The sequence below is a fragment of the Condylura cristata genome, unplaced genomic scaffold (genome assembly GCF_000260355.1).
Source record: "Condylura cristata isolate star-nosed mole 26May11 unplaced genomic scaffold, ConCri1.0 scaffold00006, whole genome shotgun sequence".
In the NCBI taxonomy this organism is placed as follows: Eukaryota; Metazoa; Chordata; class Mammalia; order Eulipotyphla; family Talpidae; genus Condylura; species Condylura cristata.
Window position 1 is genome coordinate 63,488,500 of NW_004567107.1, and position 26,824 is coordinate 63,515,323.

Consider the following 26,824-nt stretch of genomic DNA (forward strand, 5'->3'; position numbering starts at 1 on the left):
CAGATCTACTGGAATACACTGCTGAGGGGAGCAATGGGCAAGACAGGAGAGATCTGCTGTACCCTGTGGGTCACCTCCCTGGGTAGGGATCAAACTCCTGGTGAAGTGGCTCCTGCTCGCTTCACAGTGCTGCATTTTAATCCACTGCACCACCAGGGAGGGCCCTGAGTTCACAGTATTGATTGGTAGAGGCACTAGCATGGAAACACATGATGCCACTCCCCTTTCTCTACCCCCTGCCACCTTCCAGTTGCTTTTTTTTCTTTTTCTTTCTCCTTGAATATCTCCTTCCTCTAGATCCTGCCCTCATATGCACACATGTGGAGTCAGCTTTGCAGGTCCGAATGTTTCCTCTCTATGGAGCGGGGAGCTCACAGGCACAGCCCCCACACCACATCATCTCAGGATGTCTGCCAAGAGCATGCCCTTTCCAGATGCCAGGCTGCAGAGATTAACTCTGGGTGACGTCCTCAGCCTCTCCATCTGGCCCCAGATAAGATAAGAGCAGGGATCAGCACTATAAACAGGACCCTATCCTTTCTCCAGTTCAGGCCCCAGCTTACTCAGGCCACATCAACCCAGGATCAGCATGGCTGTCCGCCTGTGTGTGGTTACCCTGGCCTTGGCTGCCCTCCTCATTGTGGAGAGAGGTGAGTGGGCAGAATTTGGACTCTGACTTAGAGCTGGTAGTGAGCTTGGGGGTGGGGGCAGAGACAGGGCCAAAAACAGCCTGTGAAGTCTTGACTTTCTGCATATACCTTTTCTTTCTATACCCTTCACCATAGTGGGGAAAAGCCCCCACCTGGACTACAAGAAAAGAAACCGGGGTTTAAATCCTGATACTGGTCCAGGATTGTGAATTCCCCTCCCATCTTGGGGCTTCTGTTTCTCCAGCTACAATGTAGGAAGTTGCTCTAGTGCTGTAATGAGCACCGACTGGGTTAGACTAGAGAGGCAGAAAGGAAATGGCCTCCAAGGCAGATAGGCTGGCTGCAGGGTGGTGGGAGCTGAAGGAAGCCTGACCTAGACCCCACTGGGCTCCTATTCTGACAGGTTGACTGTAGCCAAAAGCAGATCTTCCAGGAAGAAACTCTGATACCACACGGTTCTGAGCTCCTTCTTTCTCTCCCAGTACACTGGAGTGCTTGAAGACTGTGTGTGTGTGTTGGGGGCAGGGGAATTGCCATATGGGAACAGAAACAAGGAGCCCCAAGAATCTCAGATTTATAGGGAAGTAGGAGTAACCCAATGAATGGAATAGCACGTGGTAGCTTGAAGAAAACTGCAGAGGTCTGAATGTAACCTTCCAAATTCCTATTCTGATATCCTATGGTGAAGGATGGAATTAGACTTTTGGTGGTGAAAAGAAGGTAATATACACTGATAATGATTTATAATGATGTTTACCTAAAACCTACTTAATGGGAGTATTGAAAGGTATTTGAAAAACGTCACAAGGTGCTATGTATGTGTAGAAAGAGCAAGGCCTGGAGTGAAAGACCCAGATATCCTAGCTCTGCCCTTAACAGTGCTGTTTCACCACTAAGTCTCTTGCATAGGTTGGTCAAGCTCCCCAGGAAGCAGACTCAGATCTGCGTGCATTATACTGGGGAGTGCTTGTTGGGTAACATGCCTAAGGATTGAAGGAAGCCAACAATGATAATCTTAACTGAAAAAAGTAACTGAACTGTTACTTTTAACAACATCACCACTCTTATATGGGACAAACCCAGTGGTGTCTGACTAATAAAGAACAAACTAGACTGTCACTTCCCTAATTCTAGACTTTGTCTATCCCTGTAACCCAGGGTCACATCAACTTTCTGGGAGCCCCATGACCCAGTGACTCACTACCTTTCCTTGAGCGATTCCAGATTGGATAGTACCTTTCCTTTAGAAGCGCTGAAGAAGCCAGTCCCTGGGGGCTAGGGTGGACTCCCCTTAATTCTTGGCTTTTGTTGCCTTTCAGACGTGTCAGCGTCAGCAGGAAAGTTTGTTTTCTCCAGAATGGTAAGGCAGTTGCTTACAGTCCTGGATTTTCCTTTGTGTGGGGGGCGGGGCGGGGGGGAGTGTGGGTAAGGGGTCCTGTCATCCTTGCTGGGAAACCCACGCTTTTCTTTGTACTCCTGCTCAGACATCTCTAATGGCACAGTCAGAGCCATCAGGGTAGCCTCCTAAGCCTGCAGTTTTCCAGTTTAGCCCTACCAGGCTGAGGGTGGTCTCCCCCATCAAACCGGGCCTCCAGATCACTGAGAAAGGTGCCCCAGTTTGGTATCCAAGGCCCCTCCCAGCAGCATGAGACCCTCCCAGGCTCATTCATGCTTTCTACCTTGCATAGTGCAGATGGACAAGCTGTGGGACTCAGGCCAGAGTGGCAACTCTGGCACACTGAATGGCCTTCTAGAATATGGCAGTCCTTCCTATACACATCCCCTTATCTGTCTTTTCACTCTGGAGTGGAAATGCCATGTTGTCTCTAAACCCTGATTCCACCTTGGCCCTGTGCCTGGGGTTCCAGGGCCTCAAAGCAGTGGCTTCCTTGAAACTGTCATGTAGGTAAATACAGAGGCTCAAAGTGTCCTCCCCATCTAGCCATTCAGCACCTTCCCTTACTCTGTCAAAAAGCAAACAACTTTACATACATTATTCCAATTAACGTTGTTTGAGAATTTTATTTTTATGATTTTTGTGCAAGAAGAAACGAAGCTCAGGGAGTAGAAAAAGCTCATCCAAGTTTACACAGCTAATCAATTGGAGCACTCTTCATCTCTAGGGCCTGATTCCTCATCTAACATAGTCCTAGGCCTGACCCTAACCTCAGTCTGAAACCCTTTCAGACTGAGCCTTAGAGAAGTCCCAAGCCCTGTCCCACTTCTCCAACTTTCTCATACCAAGGCCCTGATAAGTTTTTCTGGTCAGGGTTGAGTTCAGGAGCCCCCAAGGGAGAAGGGACTACTGGGAATGGTGGGTGGTTCTGTTGCCTGGGGTCTCCAATGGGGTCAGCAGTATAGGTTTCAGTTAGACCCTCTGCTGAGTGTAAACCTAACCCCAGGAGTCTGGGGTTATGTGTACCCACATAACCATGGGTACACACCTGCATGCCCATGTAATTGGATCAGCAGATATATACCCATAGCTATATACACTGCTACACATGCATATACAAGCAGATATGCCAAGGGGTATTGGTTGGTTTTAGGCTCCTTGGACACACACTGGAGCTTTCTGAATCTGGCTCCTCCTTGGAGACTTCTGGCTCCAAGCAGAGCCACTGGGTCCCCCCTTGCTGTTTCGTGATCGCTGAGTACCTTTCCTCCCTTCTCTTCTGCAGCCCATCTGTGAGCATATGACAGAATCTCCAAATTGTCCCCGGACATATAACCCGGTCTGTGGCACTGACGGGGTCACATATGATAGTGAATGCCACCTCTGTTTGGCCCGCATGTAAGTTCACTCCCCAACCTCCCCTGTAGCTTGTGTGGGTGGTGCCATCTCTGGTGCATATAAGTTTGAAAGGGTCAAAACTTGACCTACTTCTTCCTTCACACATTTGTTGGCATGAGAACAATTCCAGTAAGTGTGCCAACAATTCCCCTGAACAGAATTAGTGCAAATATAATTCAAAGAAGGTGTGTGACACCAAGCAGATAGCTACTGCTGATGGTGGAAGGGATTTAGCAGTAGGGGCAGAAAACTTGGGTTCTTTTCCCTGTTGTGCCCAAATGACTAGGTGACCTCATTTATTCATTTATTCCTGTAGCCAAGAACTATTTATTAAGCACTACGAAGGTGCTAGGTCTGCTAGGGCAGACAAGAGGATAAGCTAGTCGCACAGCTGGCCTCCTGGGGTGTATGCTAAGACTAAGTGGGAAGCAATTTTTAGCCAATTACAGCCTAAAATGAATAAAGCATACAGGACAAGGATGAGCAGGAAGGACTTCATGGCCCCTGAATCTTAAGGAATAAGCAGGAATCAGCTAGGAAATAGAATAAGGAAAAGTAACCCAGGTAGCAAAATGAGTTTGGAAAAGCATAGAAGCAAAAGAAAACTTATATGTGAGGAAATATATAAAGGCAGATATGCCAGAATTTAAGGAGAATGGGGAAAAGGCAAGAAATGAATAAAGGGCTATGCAAAGTCAGAACATGACATTGGTGTATGAGATGGTCTCTTTGCTCTCATTTCTTCATTAATAAGACCCTTGAGCAAGTCAGAGAAAAGTGAGATGAAAGAAGAAATTCCTTGGAAACTGCTCAAGACTTCAGATGAACAGGAGCACAGCTGAACACTATCCTTAGAAAAGGATCATAATTAATGAGATGGTTACACAGATGGTAGAACTGACTGAGAATGGCCTGAACCAGGAGGGTGGAAGGGAATGGTTAGATTTGTGATGGTTGAGTCTCGGGGACATTCCAGTGAAAATGTGCAACAACAACTGCATGAACAGTCCTAGAGATCTGCTCGAGATGAATTTGCAGCTATTACATACAGTGGTGGCTGAAACCCAGGATGCTAGAATTCCCAGGGTAAGGGTATGAAGAGGGCAAAGCTGTGGAAGAATGTGCCCAGGAACTCCTGGGACCTGCACTGAGTGGGCAGATGATGCAGCAGGATGCCTGGGTGAACTGAAAGGTGTAGTCACCCCTGACATGATCTCACCTTTTCCTCTTGTGATCCTAGAAAAACCAAACAGGACACCCAGATCGTAAAGGATGGCAAGTGCTGAGCCTACAAGAGCCCTTTAAGCCAGAAGCTTCAGGATGGAGAACAGTGGAAGAAGCAGAGAAGATGTGATATGAAATAAAAGAGCCAGCCCAATGCAGCCAAGTGGGCTGTATGTAGTCTTTGGGGGTGGGGGGTCAGGGGTGGGGGTAGGGTAGAATTTTGCTGCCCTCCCTACTCTGAACCAGACCTCCTGCAGTGCTCCTCAACCCTCTTACATGTCCCCCAAAAGGTCCCAGGTAACTTCTGCCTTATGTTTTTTCCCTAAAGATTTATTTTTATTTATTTATACATACAAGAACTGGGGTATAGGCCAGAAGAGCAGGGGGAGTGAGAGGATTCACCACAGAGAATGGGAAGCAGAGTGGGAAACACTGCTTAGGGGAGCAGCAGGTAAGACCTGGTTCTGCTGTGCCATGTGGCTTAACTCCTGGGCCAAGGAGTAAACTCACTCCACAGTGGCTGATGATAGCTTCATAATGCTGAGACTTAACTCCTTGAGCCACTCCTTGACTTCTTTTGCCTTCTTACATGGTCAGGTTTCTGAGAGGTCAGTCCCGATGTCCAAGACTCTTGCCAGTACTCCAGTTTGCCCCAGCCTGACTGCCACTAAGGTTAATAACCTAGGTGCAATCTGTACCTTTTTGCTACTGCTGAAGTGTGTGGCTCAATCTCCGACAACTTTGGAAGGGTACCACACCCCTCATGGCTTTCTCCCTGGGCTCAAGTCTCCCCAGTGTCACTCAAACGACACCACCATGACTGATACTCAGGCAGTAGGAAGTGTCCACAGAACCATACAGCCAAACTACTGTTGAAATATTGAACCAGGTCTGTAACAGTTGAAAACAGGTGCTGCCCCAAGTCTTCGAGTGTCCCCACTGCACCCTGGCCACTCACAGGATGACTTCCAGGCCCTGCTCTGTTCTTTGATAACAATCACTCTGATTGGTTGTTTAACATGTTGCTATCAGATGCAACGCCTGTGCACACAGCACATGTACACTCACAGTGCCCCACAGGACAGTGTTCACAAATTCCACCACACAGCCCCAGTCTGTGGTATGTGCCAAATGTCTTAAGGCAAAAGCCTGTAGCAGGAGCCTCTTGATGTTGGGGAGTACAGTATATGGGGGAAGGAGTGTGAAAGGGACCTGGTGGGTGCAGTTTCATATTGACTCTGGCTTCTGTTCTAGGGTGGGGAGATGGAGCAGGAAAAACTGTGGTGAAACATGCCAAGGCCTGAAAGGAAAGGAGGGGCTGAAGGGGAAGACAGGAAAAGGACACAGAAGGCAGGAACCAACACACCCTGGACCATCAAAATGGGAATATGGGCAGGAACTGTTACTCAGATTACAGGCCATAGGAACTCCGATATATGTACAAGCCCTTCTACTGTTTCTGGTAATAGCAACTTCGGTTTCCCATTTGGAAACATCCTACATAGCAATGTATAAAATTATGTTTGGCTGTGAGGAAATAGAAAGTCAAAATAACAGAGGCTTAGATTGATGTTAACTTTTCTCACACCCAGATCATCACATATGCTAACTTCATGCTATTTTTTTTACTCTGCCATCCTCATCAGTTTCCACCTGTACATCTAAGATAGCTGTTCTATCATCTCTCTATTCCAACCTCAGATTGGAGAGGAGAAAGAAGGGTACACTACCACTTTTAAAGATGCTTTTCATGACATACACGGTTTACATCCCATTTGCTGAAATGTAATCTCTTGGTCATGCTAGCACCAGGAGGTTGGGAAAGTTATCTGGTTGGTTGTGTGCTAAGCTGCAAGTTAGGAGTTCACTTACTATAGGAGGAGAGAGTGGATATAAGTGACATTAAAGCTTCTTTCTTAAGTGGGAAATCCCTCTTACCCTCAAGTGGTACAGCTCAGCCAAACATTTCCTCCTTGACTCTCTCCTCCCAGACTTCACTCACACAATGAAAATCAAATATGCCAGCCACCACACAGGAAGAAATACCTAATTTCCCAATTTACAGATGCTGGGAACCATCCTGAAATTTAAGTGTGGGCCCCTAAAGGCACTCTATCATGACATGTGACCTTGCTGCCCTGGTCATAGCTAATTGGTTAAAAAAGAAAATCTCCCAAGTTTTCCAATTAGTAAGGAAACAGGCAGTTTCTCCCTGGTAGTGAAGCTGTTAAGATGTGTGAAGTGGGGCTGCTGGCAGCCATGTTTTCTACTTGTGGAAGAAGCAAGACTGAGAGAACACCATCAGCATGCAAAGAAAGAGATGAAGTGCTAGTCAGTTCCTCAGACCCAGCTGCCCTCGAACTTCTCAAAGATACAGGAAAACTTGACATGCAGCCAATACATTTTCCATTTCAACAGTCTCTTTAGGACTAGGTTTATATTTTCAACTAAAAGAGGCCTAACTACAGTATGACAAAGGCTTCTCAGAGGAGATAACCTTTAAGCTGTGCCTTGAGGAATTGTAGAAATCACTGACACCTGCCCACCTGACTAGTCTCTTTTTCTTACTTCTTTTCTTAATAAAATGGTCCTTTTAACACGTTAAAAAAAAAAAAAAAAAAAAAGCATGGAAGTCTTTGGTTTACCATACTAACCATACCGAATTTCACAAGCTGAGTGGATGGGGCCTGCTGCTTAGTACCTGGAAGAAAGACCATGTGTGGGAGAATTCTTTCAGCTCTGTGGAGCTGAAGGGTGTATGTGGGAACCAGAGTCCCATTCATAGGTAGGCCTGATTATGTGCCATGAATGTTATGTGCAGGAATGTTCTCTCCCTTCACAGTCAGAGACACCCTGTGGATATGCAGATCTGTGTGGGTGGGCTGTGTACACAGGTCCAGGCACCATCCCGCACATCTACCCAGCAGTCCACACTTTCTCAACCCTGAAATAAAACAATGACTGTTAAATGCTGTAAATTCCAATGCTGACAGAGCTCCAGTGGCGGTGGGAATTATACTCTTGATGTGTGATTCACTCATTTTCCAAATATTTATTAAGCACCTACTATAAACCAGACAATGTACTTGAAATATGCTGTTAACAAGACAAAGAAACGCCTTAAACTTACAGTCCACTGTAAAAAGCAAGTATTAACCAAATAATCCCAGATATAAATCATCACAGATTATAAGGAAAAGTTAGGGCAAGCTATAAACGATGAGCTTGCTAGGTTCTCAGACAGTAGGTGAGGTTTCTTCAGAGAAGACAAGTTCTGAAGGAGGAATAAGAGTTATCTAGCAAAGGGCTGGGAGTGGGGGAAGGATGGTGAGGAGCTGTGCAACCACTGAAGACCTGACAGAAGACCAGAGTGGCTGACAACAGAAAGCCAGCAGGAGCACTGCTTGAGATGAGATGGAACAGGGTGTAAGGTGGACTTTATCTTTTATTCTAAGAGAAATAGAAGTCATGGAAGGTTGCTAGCAGGGGACGGCCAAAGTAAGATTTGCACTTTATGATCACTCAGGACACTGTGTGGCAAATGAACTGCAGAGGGGCCAGTGTGGAAGATAGCAGGAGAGGCAGAGTGAGAACATGAGAGAAAAAGAGCAATGTGTGTGAGCCCCAGACCCTGGGTTGGCTGGGAGGCAGTACAATGGAGGTTAAGAGCACAGCTAGCTCAGACTGGTTTTGCTATTTACACAAAAGCAAGTTATCTAAGTTCTCTCTATTTTCACGTTTCTAAAATAGGAATAGTACCTGTCTAGCCCCTAGGTTATGTGAGGATTAAACAAGTGAAACACCTGACGAATTTAGAATCTGGCACAAGGAACTCTGCATAAATTGTGAGCTACTATATAAAAACATAAATATTGAACTGCCATGTTTAAAGCTAGGGGTGTGATGGATGGGCCCAAGCCTCATCCACTAGCCTACCCCTACACCACCAGCTTGTTTTAAAGTCCCATCCACAGTCTTAAATTCCCAGGACTTCAGCGGATCCCCTCTGCCAAATCAGGTAAGCCTCAGAGAGGTGTCGGGACACTCCTGGGCACTGTGTGGAAAAAAAGAGGAAGGAAGACGGCAGCTCATCTGTTTAAGAGTTCTAGGACCACTTCTGACTTTATTAAAACATAAAGTGTAACTACAACCACAGAAGGCTTTTGCTTTTCAATTTTTATCCAATAGCAAGTTTACACACCCTTCTGCTTGCTGGAATATATACAATTTTTTTTTTTTTTGTTAAGGGGAAGTTAGAGAAGACCACAAATGGATAGGGTCAGATTTGAAAAATCTGAGGTTAATAAAATGCCTATGAAAAAACACCTATGAAAAAATGCCTGAGAAGTTTTGGCTGGCTTTACCAGCGCTTGCTTGTATTGGCAGAGGCTCAGTCGATACTGGGTTCTAACTTTCCAGAAATCTGTTGGAAGTCCAGGCATCAACCATAGATGCCACCCCAGGAAGGAGCCCCTGCAATCTCCTGGCCTGGGAGGTAAGGACAGGGTCTGTGAACCACCCACCCAGCCAGCTGTTCTGTGGCTAGGTCATAGTGAGGGACACCTGGACTATCTGTGTGCAAAACACAAGCTCCTGACAATCCCAATATTCCTGACTAGATGCAACCTCCTGGTGATTATGGTTCACATCCTATGCGATTATGGGATCACAAGAGCAAATAGGACATCCAATATCTAAAAAATACGGGTGGGTTATAAAGTGGAACTATCCCAGGACAAACGAAGAGTTCTGACCCAGGCCAAAGGAAGTACACAAAGGTCAAAGGAGCTGGAAAGACTTGGGCAAAGAAGCCCTCTCCGGACAAGGTGCACTGCTGGCCAATTCAGTCACACAGAGACAGGATGAGAAAAGAGAACCACTTAAGGTTGCAAAGACAATACTTGTTCATTGAGAATAAGTGTGGCAGTAAGAAAACTGGCAATCACCCAATTGACCCCCACAACCCTGGAGAAATCAGGTGACTTCTGTTCCAGTGAGGGAAGAGCCGGTAGTGCTGTTCTTCAGAGCCTCTCCCGCCTCACCTCACTCGGCTAGTGCCAAGTTTGTAGACTGCAGTCGCTCTGTCTCCTGGCAGATGTTGTGCTCCACTGTGTCACACTCAGCTAGAAATGCCTGAAAGATAATGCAAGGCGTTCAGGACTAGCCAACCCCTGTCCAGATATTCTGAGAAACCCAAAAAAACACTGTGCAGAGATGGAGACGGCCTGGGCTCCCAGGTTAGGGGAAGGAAGTGAGGGACGCACTGGACCAGGGTTTCTGCCAATGCCCTAAGCCTACAACTCCCAAAAGGGTGGTGAGGACAGAAGGCCTTGCCTTGGGAACACTATACTGCAACTGCAGGGGACCTGTCCAACTTCAGGGGAAATGTCTAATGGGTGTGTTTTGTGGAATTGTGTAACATGTCAGCCTAGCCTTATCTGCTCCCAAAAAAATCTTCCTCCCTAAATTGTTGCTATGTATATATATATGGGATTATGGAATCACAAGAGCAAATAGTACATCCAGTATCCAGTCCATATATACAGATGGACAGAAAAGAGGCGCTTGTCTAATATTCTGGGTTCATGTTGAGAAACAGCAACCAAAGAAAGGCCATGCCACACACACCACATCTATCCTGCCCTACTGTGGACACATAATAAACACACCAACAAACCAACACATTTCATTTTGTAATGCTCTACCCACAACTCACCTGAATCTTTTTCACCAAACCCTTTCTTTTCAGTCTACTATCTTTGAAATTTTCTGGCAGAATCTATGAAAGAATAAATTGACACATAAACAGTTTCAGGAAGTGACATGTTTTGAAACAACCACTCATGACCCATCAAATATGTCACAGGTCATTGATATCCATGAGACATGTATGTTTGGGAATTCTTCCCATCAGTCTGGATCCTACATGGCCTGTCTCATGACTCTTGTCCCTATAAAAGCTCCCTTCGTTCTCAATGTGTGCCATGGAAACTGGCTTGTAATGCAGACCTTATGCTTTCACTTTCCTATGTTTGGATACTATGTCTGCCCAAAGCATAAGCTCACCCCAACCCCAAGCAGAGCAGTTCATCCTTAAGAACAAGGCATCATGCTGGAGATAATCACTACCTTTTCACTGGCAGAAGGGAACATGGCATCAGTGATTCCCAATAGTCTCCTGAGAGGCTGTGTCTGACTAAACTATTCTGTACAGATAATGAGCTCTGTGACAGAAATAAGTCCTATTACAGAAAAGTGAAGCATTGGGTTTCTCTGACTATGAGACCATGGAATACTTGGGTCTTAGCTTCATGAGAATTAAGGATTATACTAGGATCTGATGAGCATCCCTTGCAATGAGAACTGTTTTATCTTTCTCTGTATTTACCTAGGATCTAGCAGTGCCTGGCACATAGTAGGTGCTAAACATCCACAAATAACGGGCTTGTTCAGACAATAAGATTGTAGGAGAGTGAAAGTGAAATATAAGCAAAGGAAATTTGTTCTTCTCAGCTGAATATTTAATTACCAGTGTGTCAATCTCCTCCAAGATCTTCATAAATTGCTCAATTGTGGCTTTTACTCTCCTGTTGAGTTTGCTAAGAGCTTCAGCTTGCAAATCTTTGGCCAGAAAACCCTGTGGAGGAATAAGGTATTATTGCAAGGATTCCTTGAGGCCAACAGAAAACCCCAAGCCAAGAAACTGATGAAGTGGCCACATCTTGAGGCCACATTCACCTAACAGATTAGGACAGATGTCAGACCCATGACTTCACCCTAGAAAAGACAGAAAGTTGGCCTTGGGCCAACTCAAGCACTGTAACAGGCTGCAGTCCCCTCTATCTCATGCAGCCCACTGGGGCTTGCAAATGCCTTCTGAGGCCTCACTCTGGTGAAGCCAGGAGCATTTACCTGTATACGAGAGTTGGATGGTAAAGAGCACAAGGTTTAGTTTCACGGACCTGGGCTTAAATCCTGACTGCCATTTACTCATTTGTGATCTTGAAGAAGTTACTTAACCTACCTGAATCCAAATCTTCATTTTATAAATGGAGATTATGATATCATTTATACCCTAATGAGATTATGATACCTACAACCTAGTGGTTACCATGAGAACAAAGGGCAATGAATACATTCAACATAAACCCTGACACAGACAGTGCTAACAAATGGACACACATACATTATTTTTATTAAATGATCCTGTTATTGAGTCACATTGCTTAGCTTAATGACCAGTTAGCTGGTAATAATAGGTGGATAGCAGGAACCTCTGAGGATGTTCATTTAAGCAAAGACCTACAAATGCAGATTTGACAATACATAGCAAAAGTTTTACATGTCAGCAAGCAATTCCAATTCAAAAATTTATCCTATAAAAAAAAAAGGACAAAAAATATTTTTGCCCAAGGACATTCAATTTATGCATCATAGGAAGCTGTTGGTTGATAAACAATAGAGAATAGTTAGGTAAACCATGATCTCTCTATTCATTAATGATGAAATAATATGCCAAGTTTTAAAAAGTACGATCATTTGTGAGTAGGGATCGAAACATTTCATTGAGGGACTCAGGAGTGGATCAAAGGGCTCTAGCATGACAGAGATCCCATGTCCTTAGTCCTACTGGAATCTCTCCAGCTTTATAGCTGTTGAAAGCTGCTAACCATTTTCAATGACATAAGAAAAAGTTCAAGTTTTTATCCATAAGAGAACAATTTACAAAATACATGTAACATGCTAGTATTTATTGTAAGGAAAAAAAATATCCCCATCTTTAGAAATTGTTACCTTTTTGTTAGGTCTTACAGATAACTTTTATTTTTCCTATAAGTGCCCTTACCTTTATTTAAAATATGTATAATCACAGCATGTATTGCTTTTGTAATTAAGACACCACAAAATATTACAAAAGGTAGTTGGGGAAGAAATATGTTGTTTGGAGCTATACCTAATCCTTACTTGGTTTTTACACTCCATCACTAATACAAGGAAATGAATGGCACCTTGTCAAAATCATGCTCAACTTGAACTTTCTATCGAACTAAATGTTTTCTCAGACTAAACTGAGAGAAGCCACCTATTCTGTTTCAGACATATAGGCCCCAGCCTGGCAGGTGCTCTCCTAGGAGCACAAATATACGCTGGCTAGGGTTTGACGGTAACAATGAGAGTAACACTTAAAAAGCATTTAATATGGGGAAAGAGAGGGGTAACAAAGGGAAAAGGAAGAACACAAGAAACTATGGTTACAGTCCATGGGTGATTTGATGGGGGAAATCATGGAGATTACATCTCGGGGGAGAAATCAAACAATATACAAAACACAACAAGGATGTAAAAAAAAGTAATTAAAAAAAAAAAGCACCTAGTATGTGTCAGGCTCAAACTACATCATTTAATCCTGACAACAACTTAAAAGAAGGAGGTACTACCAATATTTCCTTTTGATAGAGAAGCACTTGAGACAAAGGCAAACTTGTCTAAAGTGACAGAACAGAGCAGGATCTGAACCCAGAAAGCCTGACGACTGAGGCTGCTCTGGCACTCACAAAATTCTGCTTGAAGACAGAAAGAGAGTTACCTGCTGAATTCCAGCAAGTTCTTTAATTAATTCTTCTAGTTGGTTACCTATCTTTTCCACAGACTTCTCCAAATCTTTCAACTTCTTCAGTTCAACCTCTTCCTCTGGACTATTCTAAAATGTGTAAGAATAAAATGAAGTTAACAATTAAGAATAGTTCGGGTCTCCCTGGTGGTACAACACAGTACTATGAAACTATCACCAGCCACTGCAACATGAGTTCAATCCCCGGCCAGGAACCTAATCTACACGGAAGAACAGAGCTCTCTTGTCTTGCCTGTTTCTCCCTTCAGCAGTGTATTTCAGTAAATCTGTCTGTTCTGCTCTCCACTCTGTCTCTAGTGAATCCTCTGGTGAATCCTCTCACCTCTGGCTTATGCCTCAGTTTTTGTATGTATAAATAAATAAATATTTTTAAAAAATAATTAAGAACAGTAGCTTCTGTCAGGAAATAAAGCCTGACCACAACTGAACAAATATAGTCTCAGAAAATATAGTCTTACTAAAAAGAAGAATGGAGGTATCACACTCCCAGACTTCAAACTACACTACAAAGCCATAATTATAATAATTAAAACAGTATGGTACTGGAACAAAAACAGAAAAAACCAATAGAATCAAATTGAAAACCCAGAAATAAAGCCACACATATATGAACAACTAATCTATGACAAAGGAGTAAAGAATATGCAATGGAACAAGGACAGTCTCTTCAATAAATGGTGTTAGGAAAACTGGACTACCACATGCAAAAGTTTGAAACTAGACTACTTACTACCTCACACCACACAAAAAAACCAACTCAAAATGGATAAACGACTTGAATAAAGGCCTGAAACCATAAAATACATATTAAAAACAGGCAAAACAGTCCATGACATGCACCTCAGAAATATCTTTGAGTACTCATTTCCAGAAGCCAAGACAATGAAGGAAAAGATAACATCAAACTAACATCAAACTAAAAAGCTTCCATATAGCAAAAGAGACAACAACCAAAACAAAAAGACACTACTGAATGGGAGAAAATATTTGAACCCCACACAACTGATAAGAGACTGACTTAAAAGACCTATAAAGTACTCACTCGCAAATGGCCCACAGGTATATGTTAAAATGTTCCATATCACATAGGCAAGGAAATGCAAAACAAGACAATGAGATACCATCTCATGCTGGTGAGAATGGACCATATTAAAAAAGCTGGCAACAGGCCCTCCCTAGTGGCACTAGGAAGCGACGCACAGCAACTGTGGTACCAATCCCGGCTGGCCCCGGAGCTGATCCACAAGGCACTGCAGACCTCTCCTGACCTTCCCACTGCTCCCCTCAGCAGGGTATTTCAGTCAATCTGAGTGTTCTGCTCCCCACTCTGTCTCTGGTGAATCCTCTCACCCCCAACACCTCTGGCCTGTACCCCAGTTCTTATATGTATAAATATTCAAAAATTAGTAAGTTGACAAGAGGGGTCCTCCCTGGGAGTGCAAGGTTATTAGGCCCCAGCACTCAAGCTATTGGTAACCACTGCAGCATGAGTTTATCATGTGCTAGGGAGCAGACCCACATGGTGCAGCAGACCTCTCCTGTCTCCCCACTGCTCCTCTAAGCAGTGTATTTCAGATCCACATGGTCTGCTCCCCACTCTTTCTCTGGTAAATTCTTTCTCCCTCACCCACATACACACCTCTGGACTACACCCTAGCTCTTGCATGCATAAATAAATAAGTCTTTTTCAAAAAGCTGGCAACAACTAATGCTGGCAAGGATTCAAAGAAAAAAAACCCTTTTACACTGCTAGTGCACAGGTTTCATGGACTCCACCCCCACTACAGATACTGGAACAACAAATCCCATCAATAACAAGGAGAAGCACAATGGGACATGAAGGTGGAGCTGAGCAACCAGGTTAGGATAAAACAGGACATGTTGGCACTGGGGGTCTCTTGGCCCTTGGCCTGGTGGTTTGCAGCTGGTCGTTTGGCTCTTGATCAGTTTTCAGCGTGCTGGTGGAGTCCAAGTCAGCAACTGGAAGGACATTCTAGTTTAACCTGTATTTCTCTTCCTCTTTCCCTGGGTTGTTCCTTTACCTTTCTCCTTGCTATTGATGGGATTAGTAGTTCCAGTATCTGGAGTGGGGGCGGAGTCCATGAAACCTGTACCTGTTACACTAATAGGAACACAAACTGATCCAATCACTATGAAAAGTTGTATGGAGGACCCTCAAACTACAAAAAATGGAGCTAGCATATGACCCAACAATTCCATTCCTAAAGGACATTCATTTAAAAGGAAACCTGTATTGCTATGTTTATTGCTCTATTTACAAAAGCTAAGATATAGAAACAACCGAAATGCCCAAAAATAGATGACAAGATCAAGAAGATGTAGTACATAAACACAATAAAATACTCTTCAGCAATAAAAGAGGTAAAGTCGGTCCTCCCTGGTGCAGCAGCAGGTTAAAGCACAGCACTAAAAAGCTAAAGCCACTTAGCATGACTCTGATCCCTGCCTGCCCTAGAGGTGATCCTCGAGGCACAGCAGACCTCTCCTGACCGCTCACTGCTCCCCTCAGCTGTATACTTCGACCATCTGCCTGTTCTGCTCCCACTCTGTCTCTGGTGAATCCTCTCACCACCCCTGCACCTCTGACCTATACCCTAGTTTTGTATGCACAAATAAATAAATCTTAAAAAAAAAAGATAAACTCATTCCATTTGCAGCCAACTGGATGGAGCTGGATGGATTATGCTTAGAGAAATAAGTCCAAAGGAAAAAGAAAAATATGAATGGTTTCACTTATAGATTTGAATGAAGGGAAACCAAACTAAGGTCAAGAAAGAAAAAGGCAAAACCAGCAGGCAAACTATAAATCAGAGACATTCAGCACAGAAAGGGGATCAAACAGGGAAAGAAAGAACACAAGAGACTATGGTGATGGTTCACAGGTGATTTGGTGGTGAGAATTTCATAGGGGATTACTCCTAGGGGAGAAATCAAACATTTTATAAAAATAGACAGCAATTTAAAAAATTAAATTAAAAAGAAAATATAGTCTTAATTCAGATGCTTTTTGAAAGCATAAAGGATTATGCATAAAGGTATTTAATCTACAAAGACTCAAGTCTAAAGATAATGTATTAATCAGGTAAACATTCTGACAGCTTGGGTTTGGCGAATGGAACCAATACAAGGGCCAGATGCAACCTAAGCCTGGGGCTAGTACCAACAACTAGACTAAAGCTTGGGTGGTAAACAAATTACACTAAACATCAGTGGAGTCAAGAAAAGACAAGTGGATTTCTATCACGGCTTTCAATGGAATTCCTAAATGGCATCCACCAACTGAGCACTTCTTTTTAATATGATAATGGTTACAATGATGAATACTTTATTGAATATTCCCTCTATTCCAGGTAGTATCCTAAGCACATTACCTACATTATTGTTTTAACCCTTACTACAGTTTGAGAGAGCTACTAAAGTTTAATGTAAAATAATCTAAGGTTCTATAACCCAAGAAATTGGTAGAGCTGAGAAACGAAGTAGACTGGGCTCCACACACCTCAGAAAAGCTCAAATGGGGGACCTATAGCTTCTTCAAGCTCAATCCTTGGGTTCTGCCCACTGCCCAGCCCCATTCTCCCTGACTCCTAAGTGAAAAATCTACATGTCCCTTTCTCTCACCTACATAATTGGTAGCTTGGCCAACAGCATCCTACTTTGATACTATCCCAAATTGTTCACATTCTTCTTTGTGGCCAAATCCTAAGTCTGTTTCCTACTAGCTCCAAGGCTGGACAAGATTTTCTTTGCCTCCGGTCCCTCCCTGGTGGAGCAGCCAGTTAAAGCGCAGCACTGCAAAGCTGGCTGTGGCCACCTGAGTGGGAAGTTTGATTCCCGCCCTAAGGTGATCCACATGGCACAGCAGACCTCTCTTGTCTCACCCACTGCTCCCCTCAGCAGTATACGTCACTGATTGCCTATTCTGCTCCCCACTAACTATGATGAATCCTTTCACTGCCCCTGCAACTTTGGACTGTACCCCAGTTCTGTATGCATAAGTTTATAAATCTTAAAATAAAAAAGATTTTCTTTGCCTCCACTTTGCTAATCTCTGCCCTCTCTTCATTGTGAATCAGCCACCTCACTCGAAGAGAACTTCACAGACCAACAATTTCACTGTGTCATAATGCAGGGCTGGCAGGATCCTCTGAGTAAGACCCTCTTAGGGTCATCCCAGGAACTCTCCTGTCACCAATCCTCCCCCACCCCCCAATTTTCTTAAGCCTGAACCTTTCTTTCCAGCCAAAAAGGGTTTTTCCATTGTGAGAGATTTTAGTAAAAAGAGAAGTTAAAGGGAAAAAGATTCCTGAAATTTGCAGAGTACTTAATTTTTAAGTGTACAGGTTTTATTTCTTGACCTAAATTCTCTTACAAATCCTCCTCCATATCAGTAAGATCTGTCTTAGGTATCATTTTAATAAGACTCAGATTTCACCACCAACACAAAAGCTGTCTTATTGAGGCAGTACAACTTCTCCTAATCCCAGAGCAAAAGACCTACCTGAAGAGTTGGAGGGCATGAGAACAAAATTGGTGGTGATATCAAACAAATATAGACTATTTGTTTAGAGTGCTATTTCACCAATTTAGAACCTGGGTCCTCAATCTGGCCTTCTAAACAGAAATATGTATAGAAGACCTTAGTCATATAATTCTGAGGCATTCTGATAAAAAAAAAATTTTTACCTTTTTCCCAATTAACATGACCCGGCAGCCATTTTGTATTCCAATTGCTGATAATGGCTGTTTCATTTCCTTCAGAGATTTTCCTGGGGGGGAAAAAAAGTTATGTCAAACTGTAACAATAGTACAATACTGAAAAATAGATTTCAGCAAGGGTATAGGAAATAAACAAGTGTGTCCACAAATGAGAAGAGTGTAAACTTTTTTGAGTATAAACTTTTTTAAAGAAAAAGATGTATTTGGGCCCTCCCTGGTGGTGCAGCGGGTTAAAGCACTGCACTAAGAAGCTTAAGCCACTCCACATGAGTTCGATCCCCACCAGCCCCGGAGGAGATCCACATGGCTTGGCAGACCTCTCCTGACCGGCCCACTGCTCCCCTCAGCAGCGTACTTCCTCGATCTGCCTGTTCTGCTCCCCACTCTGTCCCTGGTGAACCCTCTCGCCCTCTGCATCTCTGGCCTGTACCGCAGTTCTGTATGCATAAATAAATAAATCTTTAAAAAAAATAAAGATGTATTTATTTATGCATACAGAACTGGGGCACAGGCCAGAGGTGTAGAGGCGGCGAGAGGATTCACCAGAGACAGAATAGGGAGCAGAACAGGTTGACTGACAAAGTTCATTGCTGAGGGAAGCAGTGGGCGGGTCAGGAGAGGTCTGTCATGCCATGTGGGTCACTTCTGGAGCTGGGGATTGAACTCATGTTAAAGTAGCTTTAGGTTTTTAGTGCGCTGTGCTTTAACCCACTGTGCCACGAGGGAGGGCCCCAGTGTAAACTTATTTTTTTTTTTAAATAATGTGATAGTTCGGTATAAACTTTTTTTTTAAAGATTTACTTATTTATGCTTACAGAACTGAGGTACAGCCAGCAGTGCAGGGGCAGTGAGAGGATTCACCAGAGACAGTGGGGAGCAGAACAGGCAGATCAAGGTACAGTGCTGAGGGGAAGAGCCGGCAGGTTAGGAGAGATTGCAGCGCCATGTGGATCACTTCCGGGATAGGGAGCAAACTCACGCTGAAGAGGCTGTGGCCAGCTTGCTGTGCTGCATCCTAACCTTGGTGGGCCTTGGTGTAAACTTTTTAAGGAGCTGTCTTAACCGAGTAATTTTACTTGAAATATTTATCCTAAATAATTGGACATGTGCATACGAGAAAAAATTAAAAGAAAAAACTGTACAATCAATATAATCTGTTTTGTCAAGAATAAAACAAACATAAACAAGAACCCACCCTTCCAGATGCCAAGACTAAGAAAAAAATAGTTGGACAGAAATACACTACATGTTATGAGGGGTTTTATTCAGCAGAATATATTCTTCTTCATGCTTTGTTCTATTTTGAAACATGGATTGCTTTTATAATTCTGAAATGTTTTTAAAAAGAAAAGATAAGGAGTTGCATTATGAATAATACTCCCCATCACTAAATTCTTTATAATGATTGGCACCAAGCAGAATAAACGTGGTCCTATCAGATATCAGAATACCAGAGCCCTATGGGTTCCCATAGAGATGGATAGAATGAGGATGCGGGTGAGAAAGAAATTAGCATCATTCACTGGGTCCACCACATCCAGACCTGGTATGTTTATTCAACACTTTGCTGTCAACACTACGCTAGGCACTGAACACACAGCAATATCTCTGCTCTCTTGGAGTATGTTATTTTGAGAAACCAGATGTTAAGCAAATATATGATCATAATACAAGTTATGCAGGAAGTGGTAGTATGGAGTACCATATGAGCATACAATGGGAAGAGGATCTAATCCAGGGGAGACTGCCCATGCATTTCATCAAATGCTAAGATTTCTATAACCCTTGTATGATATAAACTCTTAATACCTGCCCAAATATTTGAAAGTGTCCACTCAATGTTTGTTGAAGGAATGAACAAACAAGATGGGTCCTCCCTGGTGGTACACGAGTTAAAGCACAGCACTATGAAGCTCTCCAAAGCCACTGCAGCATGGGTTCAATCACAAGCTAGGAAGCTGACCCACATGGCATGGCATACCTCTCCTGTCTCACCCGCTGGGCTCCTCAGCAGTGTACTTCATCAATCTACCTGTTCTGCTTCCCACTCTGTCTATGGTGAATCCTCTCATGAACCCCCTCCCCCCCACATCTGGCCTGTACCTCAGTTCTATATGCATAAATGAGTCTTAAACAAACAAACAAACAAACAAGAAATAGCCCAATTTGAAAAATTAATTAGGTAAGGATGAGCAACTTTAAACATACCTTTTAGGAATAAAGACTCAAAGCTGCAAGAGAGATACCTACCCTTAAATATGAGTTTCTGAAAAGACAGCGGGACTCCTGTGGCCTCTTCAACAACTCGGGCCAGGTCTTGGACAAGTGGTTCACTACAGCCCTCTTGTGGGGTAACATGAAGGTCATGCTTCTCATTGCCTGGGGAAAGAGAGGCGCTCTCTTAAGTCTTTCACATAAACCAATACAGGCTGACATTTCATTCTCTTTATTTACCCAGCCTTTAAGCCTGAATTCACATGCTACCTATTCCAAACAGCCTAGTCTACTATTCACCAAATTTTCCTCTGGAGACATGCTCAAGGATTTTTGATTCCTCAAAGTAACTAACAATATTAGTGATATAGTAGCTAATATTTAAGCTACACTAGGCTCACTTCATCCATTATTTCAATTCTCAGAACAACACATGAAATAGTACCTGTTACTCCCTATTTCACAGCAAACTGTTAGTTCAGTTCAGTTCAGATCTGCCTTTGGAGACCCATGTGATAAGCTTGAACTTTGCCTCATCTATATGATTCCAAAATGCATGCTATTCATCACAAGCCATTTGAGTCTCCCCAAGGTGAAGTACTGTTTTTAATTCCAAGTATCTCCCACTGGGCTCATGGGGTGGGTGCTCAGTGAACAGATAGATGAATAAATTTGAAAAGCAGAAACATTTTCTTTTTGGGGCAGAGAAGTCAATTCTTTTCTACCTATGTGGGCAGTAAGAAGTAACTTATGTCCTATGCATGACTCCAAGCCTTGAGCCTGCTAAGCCACATGAAATCAGCCGAGATGTTAACTATAATGCACAGAGAAGAAATAGGATGCCTAGACAGGTGTGACAACTTAAGTTCACTCAAAACTGCAAGAATTAGAATCTTGGTTTCCAGATTCGAAGACATTAAAGGCTCCCCTAGCTGAACTTAAGGATACCTCAAGGACTCAGCTCTCTGGTGAACTGACTGGTTCTGTGTCAATTCCAAAGAAGGCAAACCGCAAGGGAGCTTGAGAGTATGCTGGGGCCAAGATTCCACTCCAACAGTGGACATGAGTACAGACTTAGCAGGTGTGTAAGTGTCCAGTCACAAGAATCACACACAACCCAGTCAAATACAAACCTGACACAATAAAAAAAAAAAACCACGATAATTTGCAGACACACGATAACACAGACTACTCGAAGGACGTAAATCACGGACATAGGGGGTCAAAAGCATAAGCCAAGACAATATACGTTACACTACAAGGATGGGTGTGCAGCCACAGACCCGCACCCCGGCTGGCACCACCAGCGCAAACAATCACACTTCCGGACGCCAGGACAAACACAAGGATACAAGCTTCCGGAGCACGTGGCCAAACTCGCGGACGCCGCCCGACCTACCGAGCCCCGCACCGACACCCCCCACCCTTGCCACCCGCGCTCACGGTGGGTGACAGTCACGCTGAGCCCGGCTGTCGCCATTTCCTCGCTCCAGGCCACTTCCTCGCTCTGAGTCACTTCTTCGCTCTGGACCTGCGCTTCGCTCTGAGTAACGGCTTCGCTTCGAGTCACCTCTTCGTTCCCTGTCACCTCTTCGCTCCGGGTCACCTCTTCGCTTCGGGCAGAGCGAGGCCGGACTTTCTTCTTCACCCGCGGTCGGCGAGCGCCGGCGGGGGTGCCCCGGGTGGATCGGACATGTCCGCTGGCTGCACTCTTGACGGAGGGTCGCTGAGAGGGAGGCGGGCCGCACTGGGCCTGGGGCTCCGACTGGCGCGGTTCCCGGCTGGGCCGCGGGGCGCGCCGCCGGGGGCCCAGCCGCTCCCGGTCGCCTCGCGGTCTCTGCGCGCCACTGCGCTCCGCCAGACCCGCGCTTGTCGATTGCCGTGCGGTGTGAGCTGAGTTTAGTGTCTTGCAACCCGCGGGGTTACGCTCCCGCCCAGTGTCGGCTACCAACCCCGCCCCTCGGGGCAGGCCCCGCTCCGGCTCCGCCTTATCGCTCTATGGCCGCTCCCCCCCTCCCTCGTCCCACCCTCCCGCTGAGGCCCCACCTTACTCAAATGAAGCCACGCCCCATATCCGTCACCGAGACCACGCCCCCTGCTGGATCTCCATTTTCCACTCCCCACGGACCATCCTTAGCACTCCTTCCCCGGAAGGTCGAACTAAAAACCCGGAAAAAGGATCAGGAAACGCCAGCAGGCATTGTTGCGCTTGCGCACTGGGAGCCGGAAGTCAAGGCGGCAGTGGCTCTGTTTCCGTTTCTGGTTTTGCTTCAGTGGTTATTCTTCGCTGCCGTCCAAGATGAACCGATTTTTCGGAAAAGCGAAACCGAAGGCTCCGCCGCCCAGCCTGACTGACTGCATCGGCACGGTGGGCATTTGACCTCGAATAACTAGGTTCAGGGCCTCTGACACCCCGGGCCCCGCCCACTCCGGCTCGCGGCTCCCAGTCCGTTCCACTCGCGTTCCCCGGCCCATTACACCTCAGCCCATTCACCCCACCTTTGTTCCTGTTACCCAGGTCATTCCTGACGCCACAAACCACGGACCCCATCGCTTGTCTCGCCTACTTGGACCCAGGGCGTTCTGATACCCACTGCTCTTTCCAATTTCTCTGTCCTTATCTCCTCACCCCCAACCTGCCTTAGATACACTCACCCTTCCTAGCCCAACCCATCCCCTTACCCTTTCATCTGTCAACCCATCTCACGTCAGAACGCCCAGCTTGATATCCTAGGTCCACATCAGTACCCCAATCATAGGTGTCACTAACACGAAATTCAGAACCCTGGCTTCTCACACTAAGCTACTGCCATGTTGGGAAGAGCATTAGATCTACAGCTTTAACCATGATTACCAGGCATTGGCACATTTCGTACACCTTTTGGTTGCGCCCCCAACCTGAAATGTCGCCAGTTCTAGGGAAATACCTACTCAACCCAGTGAATCTCGCATAGTTTCCCTGCCCAAACATATTTGAGGAGGACCCTAGAATATTAGAATCTGGGGCTGAAGTGTAGTTTATAAAAGCCCCCATTGTTTCTGAATGGAAATCAACCCTCCTTCCCCCACTGGAAATCTGCATTGTATTCTTTTTATTTCTTATCTTTTCCCCCCATATTCCTATCCTGCCCCTCCTTATGTACATGTTTTCAATAATCACCACTACCTTTGATTTTTTTTCCTTTTAGGTGGACAGCAGGGCAGAATCCATTGACAAGAAGATATCTCGCTTGGATGCTGAACTAGTGAAATACAAGGATCAGATCAAGAAGATGAGAGAGGGTCCTGGAAAGGTAAAGTTGGTTGCAGCTGCAGAAGGTGTGACAGCTTAGCTTGAGCTTCTGGTGGTAGGCCTGCTTAGAGATACAGAATAGGTGCTCACAGTCCGGTAAAGAGTTAAATATAAGAATGTATCCTTTAGGGAGGATACTGTTCAGCCAGGTATCAGAGGGAGGCTGTGACTTGAGAAGAGAAGATGCTGATCACATATCCAGAAGTGTGTACATGGGACTTAGCATATGCTCCTGCAAAGGAGAGCTGTGCCCAGAACAGTGAGTTACCAAGCTGGTCAGGTTAGGTGAGTGTAATAGACTGGTTAGGAGTGGCCTGCTGAGAAGTATGGCAGTAGTCATCTAGAGACAGTGCTCTAACAATAACACCAATGCTATCTGTTAGCTCTGACCTTAGTAATGTCAATTTTTTATTTTCTTCTTCCATTAGGTAAAAACATAAAAAAATAAAAACTGTATTTAAGTACATGAGCTATAGATATAAAACTGCCTTGTTTTTTCCCAGCTCAGTAATTTATTAACCATGTGGACTAGGGCAAGTTACTTAGCATCACTGAACCTCAGTTTCCCCTTGTTAAAATGGGGATAATAACTACATTACCATTTGAAGATTAACTGTGTAGTTCATGTGACTTGAATAGCCCTGTGTCCAGTACAGAAACACTCAGTAAATGTAAGGTATTATTATCTGTGAATTAATCACATCTGCTTTCCCTTCCTCATAAGAAAGGACAAATAAAATGGTGGTTGGACAGTATAGAAAGGGAAGTAGCAAGAGCCTTTCCTTAACCATCTTAGTTGGTTGGCATGGAATGAAAAGTGATCTGAGGCAGCAAAGCTTATCTACACTCAAGAAGATGAAAGCAAAAGCATGGAGGTAGTCATGAGAATAACTTTACAGGAACCAATTTGAAAGTGAGTTCCAAACTGTGCATAGATACACAACATACTGAGGAAAGGCAAAGTTGATATTAAGATCCTTACACCCAGAAAAGGTTAGTGGGGCCATTACTAGTAACTTCCAAGGTGAAGTCAATTTGTAGAGTTCAGACATACTGAGTTTGAATGGTTAGGAAGATGTCAAGTGGGACATCTTCCTAAGACTATTAACTACAGAAATTCAGCACTGTTGCAACTACAGATAGAGATAATAATGAACTAGGTAAAAGGAACATAGCTCAATACACTGAGATGTAGTATGCAAAGACAGAGACTTTTAAAGGCTGTGTAGGGTCCTCCCTGATGGCCTAGTGGTTAATCTTAGTGCTATCACCTTGATGGCCTAAGTTCTGTCCTTGGCCAGGGAAGTAATCCACATAGTACAGGAGATGTCTCCTGTCTCACCTGCTGCTCCCCTTAGCAGTGTATTTCAGTAAATCTGCCTCTTCTGCTTCCTGCTATATCTTTGGTGAAACACACACACACACACACACACACACACACACACCTCTCCCCCCACACATATGTACCCATCTTACACCCAAGTTCTTCTATCCAAAAATAAATTAGAGTTTTTTAAAAATAAATAAATGTTTGGGAGATGAAGAATAATCAAGGATCTACCATGTCGGCCACTTTGAAGTGAGAATGAGTAATTATGCAAGTTTGAAGATTTGAGAGGTTTCTTTTGCCAATGTGTATTTTCATTAAAATCTTTTTCTCCCCAGAATATGGTCAAGCAGAAAGCCTTGCGAGTTTTAAAGCAAAAGCGGATGTAAGTTATAGGTTTAATCTCCTTTGTTCTGGTTAACCCAAAAAGAAATAATCTTGTATTCTTTTGGTTTTTCATGCCATCTTACATTGATTTATTTATGCAGTTAGAACTGCATTTTCTTTTTCCCTATATCTTAAACAGCATTTATTGCAGCTCTGTCTATCTAAATAGAACTTCTGCTGTGATGGATCTGTTCTATATCTGTACTGTCCAGTATAGTAACTCTTAGTCCTTTGTGGTTACTGAACACTTGAAATGTGGCTAGTCTGACTAAGGAACTAACATTTTGATTTAATTTTAACAATTTAAGTAGTCATACATGTGGCTTAAACAGAACCAACTAATATCTTTGGTGTTTTCTCTCATGGAGTGTCCACCAGATGAGACCCTCTAGGGTTTCAAAGCTCAGGCACAGCTAATAAAGAGCAAGAAAGATTGCTGATGTAGCTATTCCTATTTTAAAAATCACTTTATAAGCTACCAGATTCCATCTTCTTATAGATTTGACAAAAATTGGAGAAAATTATGATGCCTAGAATGGTGAGAATGTAAAACTGCTGTTGTCTTGCTTGGTAGCATTGTAACTTGTAAGTAACTTACTCTATTTTGTAAAATGAAGTAACTTTTTAAAATAAATGTATTTTTTGTAGAAACGAGAAAATATGTAAGCATTAATAAAAGAAAAATATTTATGGTAGAATTCTTATACCAAAAATAACCACCTTAATATAGTTATTTCTGGCATCTTAGATTCTTTGCTTGTACATGCATGATACATGTGCATTTAATATGTTAAAAGAAAACAAATTATATTTATATAGGTTATCCTTTTCCACTTAATTGTATATCATGAGCTTTTCTATTTATGAATTTATATATCTCTAACCCTTCATTATCTGTAATCCAATCCAAAAGTATGAAATTAGACTTTTTTTTAAAGATTTACTTATTCCTGCATACAAGAACTGGGGTACAGGCCAGAGGTGCGGGATGGTGAAAGGATTCACCAGAGACAGAGTGGGGAGTAGAACTGGCAGATCTACTAAAATACATAGCTGAGGGGAGCAGCAGGCAGGTCAGGTCTGCCACGCCATGTGGGTCACTTCCCTGGTCAAGGATCAAACTTGTGCTGCAGTGGCTGCAATAGCTTCATAGTGCTGTGTTTTAACCTGTTGTGTCCCCCAAAGGAAGGCCCTGAGCTTAGACTTTTTAATGGGATCCTTTGCCCCAGGAATTGATTTTTCTTTTGGTTTTTAAATTGGGTCCCAAATAATTGTGTAAAGAACAGTGACATAGGCCCTCCCCGGTGACACAGTGGTTTAGAATGCAGCACTGCAAGTGAGCCGCAGCCACTTCAGTGCAAGTTTGATCCTCAGCTGTGGAGGTGACCCACATGGCACAGCAGATGTCTCCTGTCTCACACACTGCTTCCCTTAGCAGTGTACTTTATTGATCTGCCTGTTCTGCTCCCCACTCTTGTCTCTGGTGAGGCCTCTCACCACTCCTGCACCTCTAGCCTGGACCCAATTCTGTATACATAAATAAATAAATCTTAAAAAAAAAAAA

General features: G+C 43.9%; 3 protein-coding genes across 3 annotated transcripts in view; 2 read left to right on the forward strand and 1 right to left on the reverse strand.

The window, feature by feature from the left end:
• The window catches only part of SPINK4 (serine peptidase inhibitor, Kazal type 4), a 27,942-nt gene extending 20,707 nt beyond the window's left edge, over positions 1 to 7,235 (forward strand). Inside the window, exons 2-6 of the mRNA XM_004677719.2 lie at positions 547 to 650; positions 1,970 to 2,010; positions 3,332 to 3,444; positions 4,685 to 4,838; positions 5,923 to 7,235. Coding sequence (XP_004677776.1) covers positions 590 to 650; positions 1,970 to 2,010; positions 3,332 to 3,444; positions 4,685 to 4,730 — 261 coding nt within the window. The 5' untranslated portion in view covers positions 547 to 589 and the 3' untranslated portion in view covers positions 4,731 to 4,838; positions 5,923 to 7,235. The remainder of the gene's footprint in view (positions 1 to 546; positions 651 to 1,969; positions 2,011 to 3,331; positions 3,445 to 4,684; positions 4,839 to 5,922) is intronic.
• Positions 7,236 to 9,548: 2,313 nt separating this feature from the next.
• Positions 9,549 to 22,455, reverse strand: BAG1 (BCL2-associated athanogene). Its single transcript, XM_012721257.1, has 8 exons — positions 22,444 to 22,455; positions 21,698 to 22,250; positions 20,291 to 20,419; positions 18,008 to 18,090; positions 13,256 to 13,369; positions 11,198 to 11,305; positions 10,385 to 10,447; positions 9,549 to 9,801 (listed from the first exon to the last, which is right to left on the reverse strand). The coding sequence occupies exons 1-8, from the start codon at positions 22,453 to 22,455 to the stop codon at positions 9,712 to 9,714; spliced, it is 1,152 nt and encodes a 383-aa protein (XP_012576711.1). The 3' UTR covers positions 9,549 to 9,711.
• Positions 22,403 to 26,824, forward strand: part of CHMP5 (charged multivesicular body protein 5) — a 15,259-nt gene continuing 10,837 nt past the window's right edge. The window contains exons 1-3 of the mRNA XM_004677720.2: positions 22,403 to 22,622; positions 23,443 to 23,547; positions 25,212 to 25,258. Of these exons, the coding sequence (XP_004677777.1) occupies positions 22,554 to 22,622; positions 23,443 to 23,547; positions 25,212 to 25,258 (221 nt within the window). The 5' untranslated portion in view covers positions 22,403 to 22,553. The remainder of the gene's footprint in view (positions 22,623 to 23,442; positions 23,548 to 25,211; positions 25,259 to 26,824) is intronic.

Coding starts and splice junctions, on each gene's coding strand:
- BAG1 (XM_012721257.1), bottom strand. Junction 20,420..21,697: donor CAGCGTGACTGTCACCCACC/GTGAGCGCGGGT, acceptor CTCTTTCCCCAG/GCAATGAGAAGCATGACCTT. Junction 9,802..10,384: donor GTTTGGTGAAAAAGATTCAG/GTGAGTTGTGGG, acceptor ATTATCTTTCAG/GCATTTCTAGCTGAGTGTGA.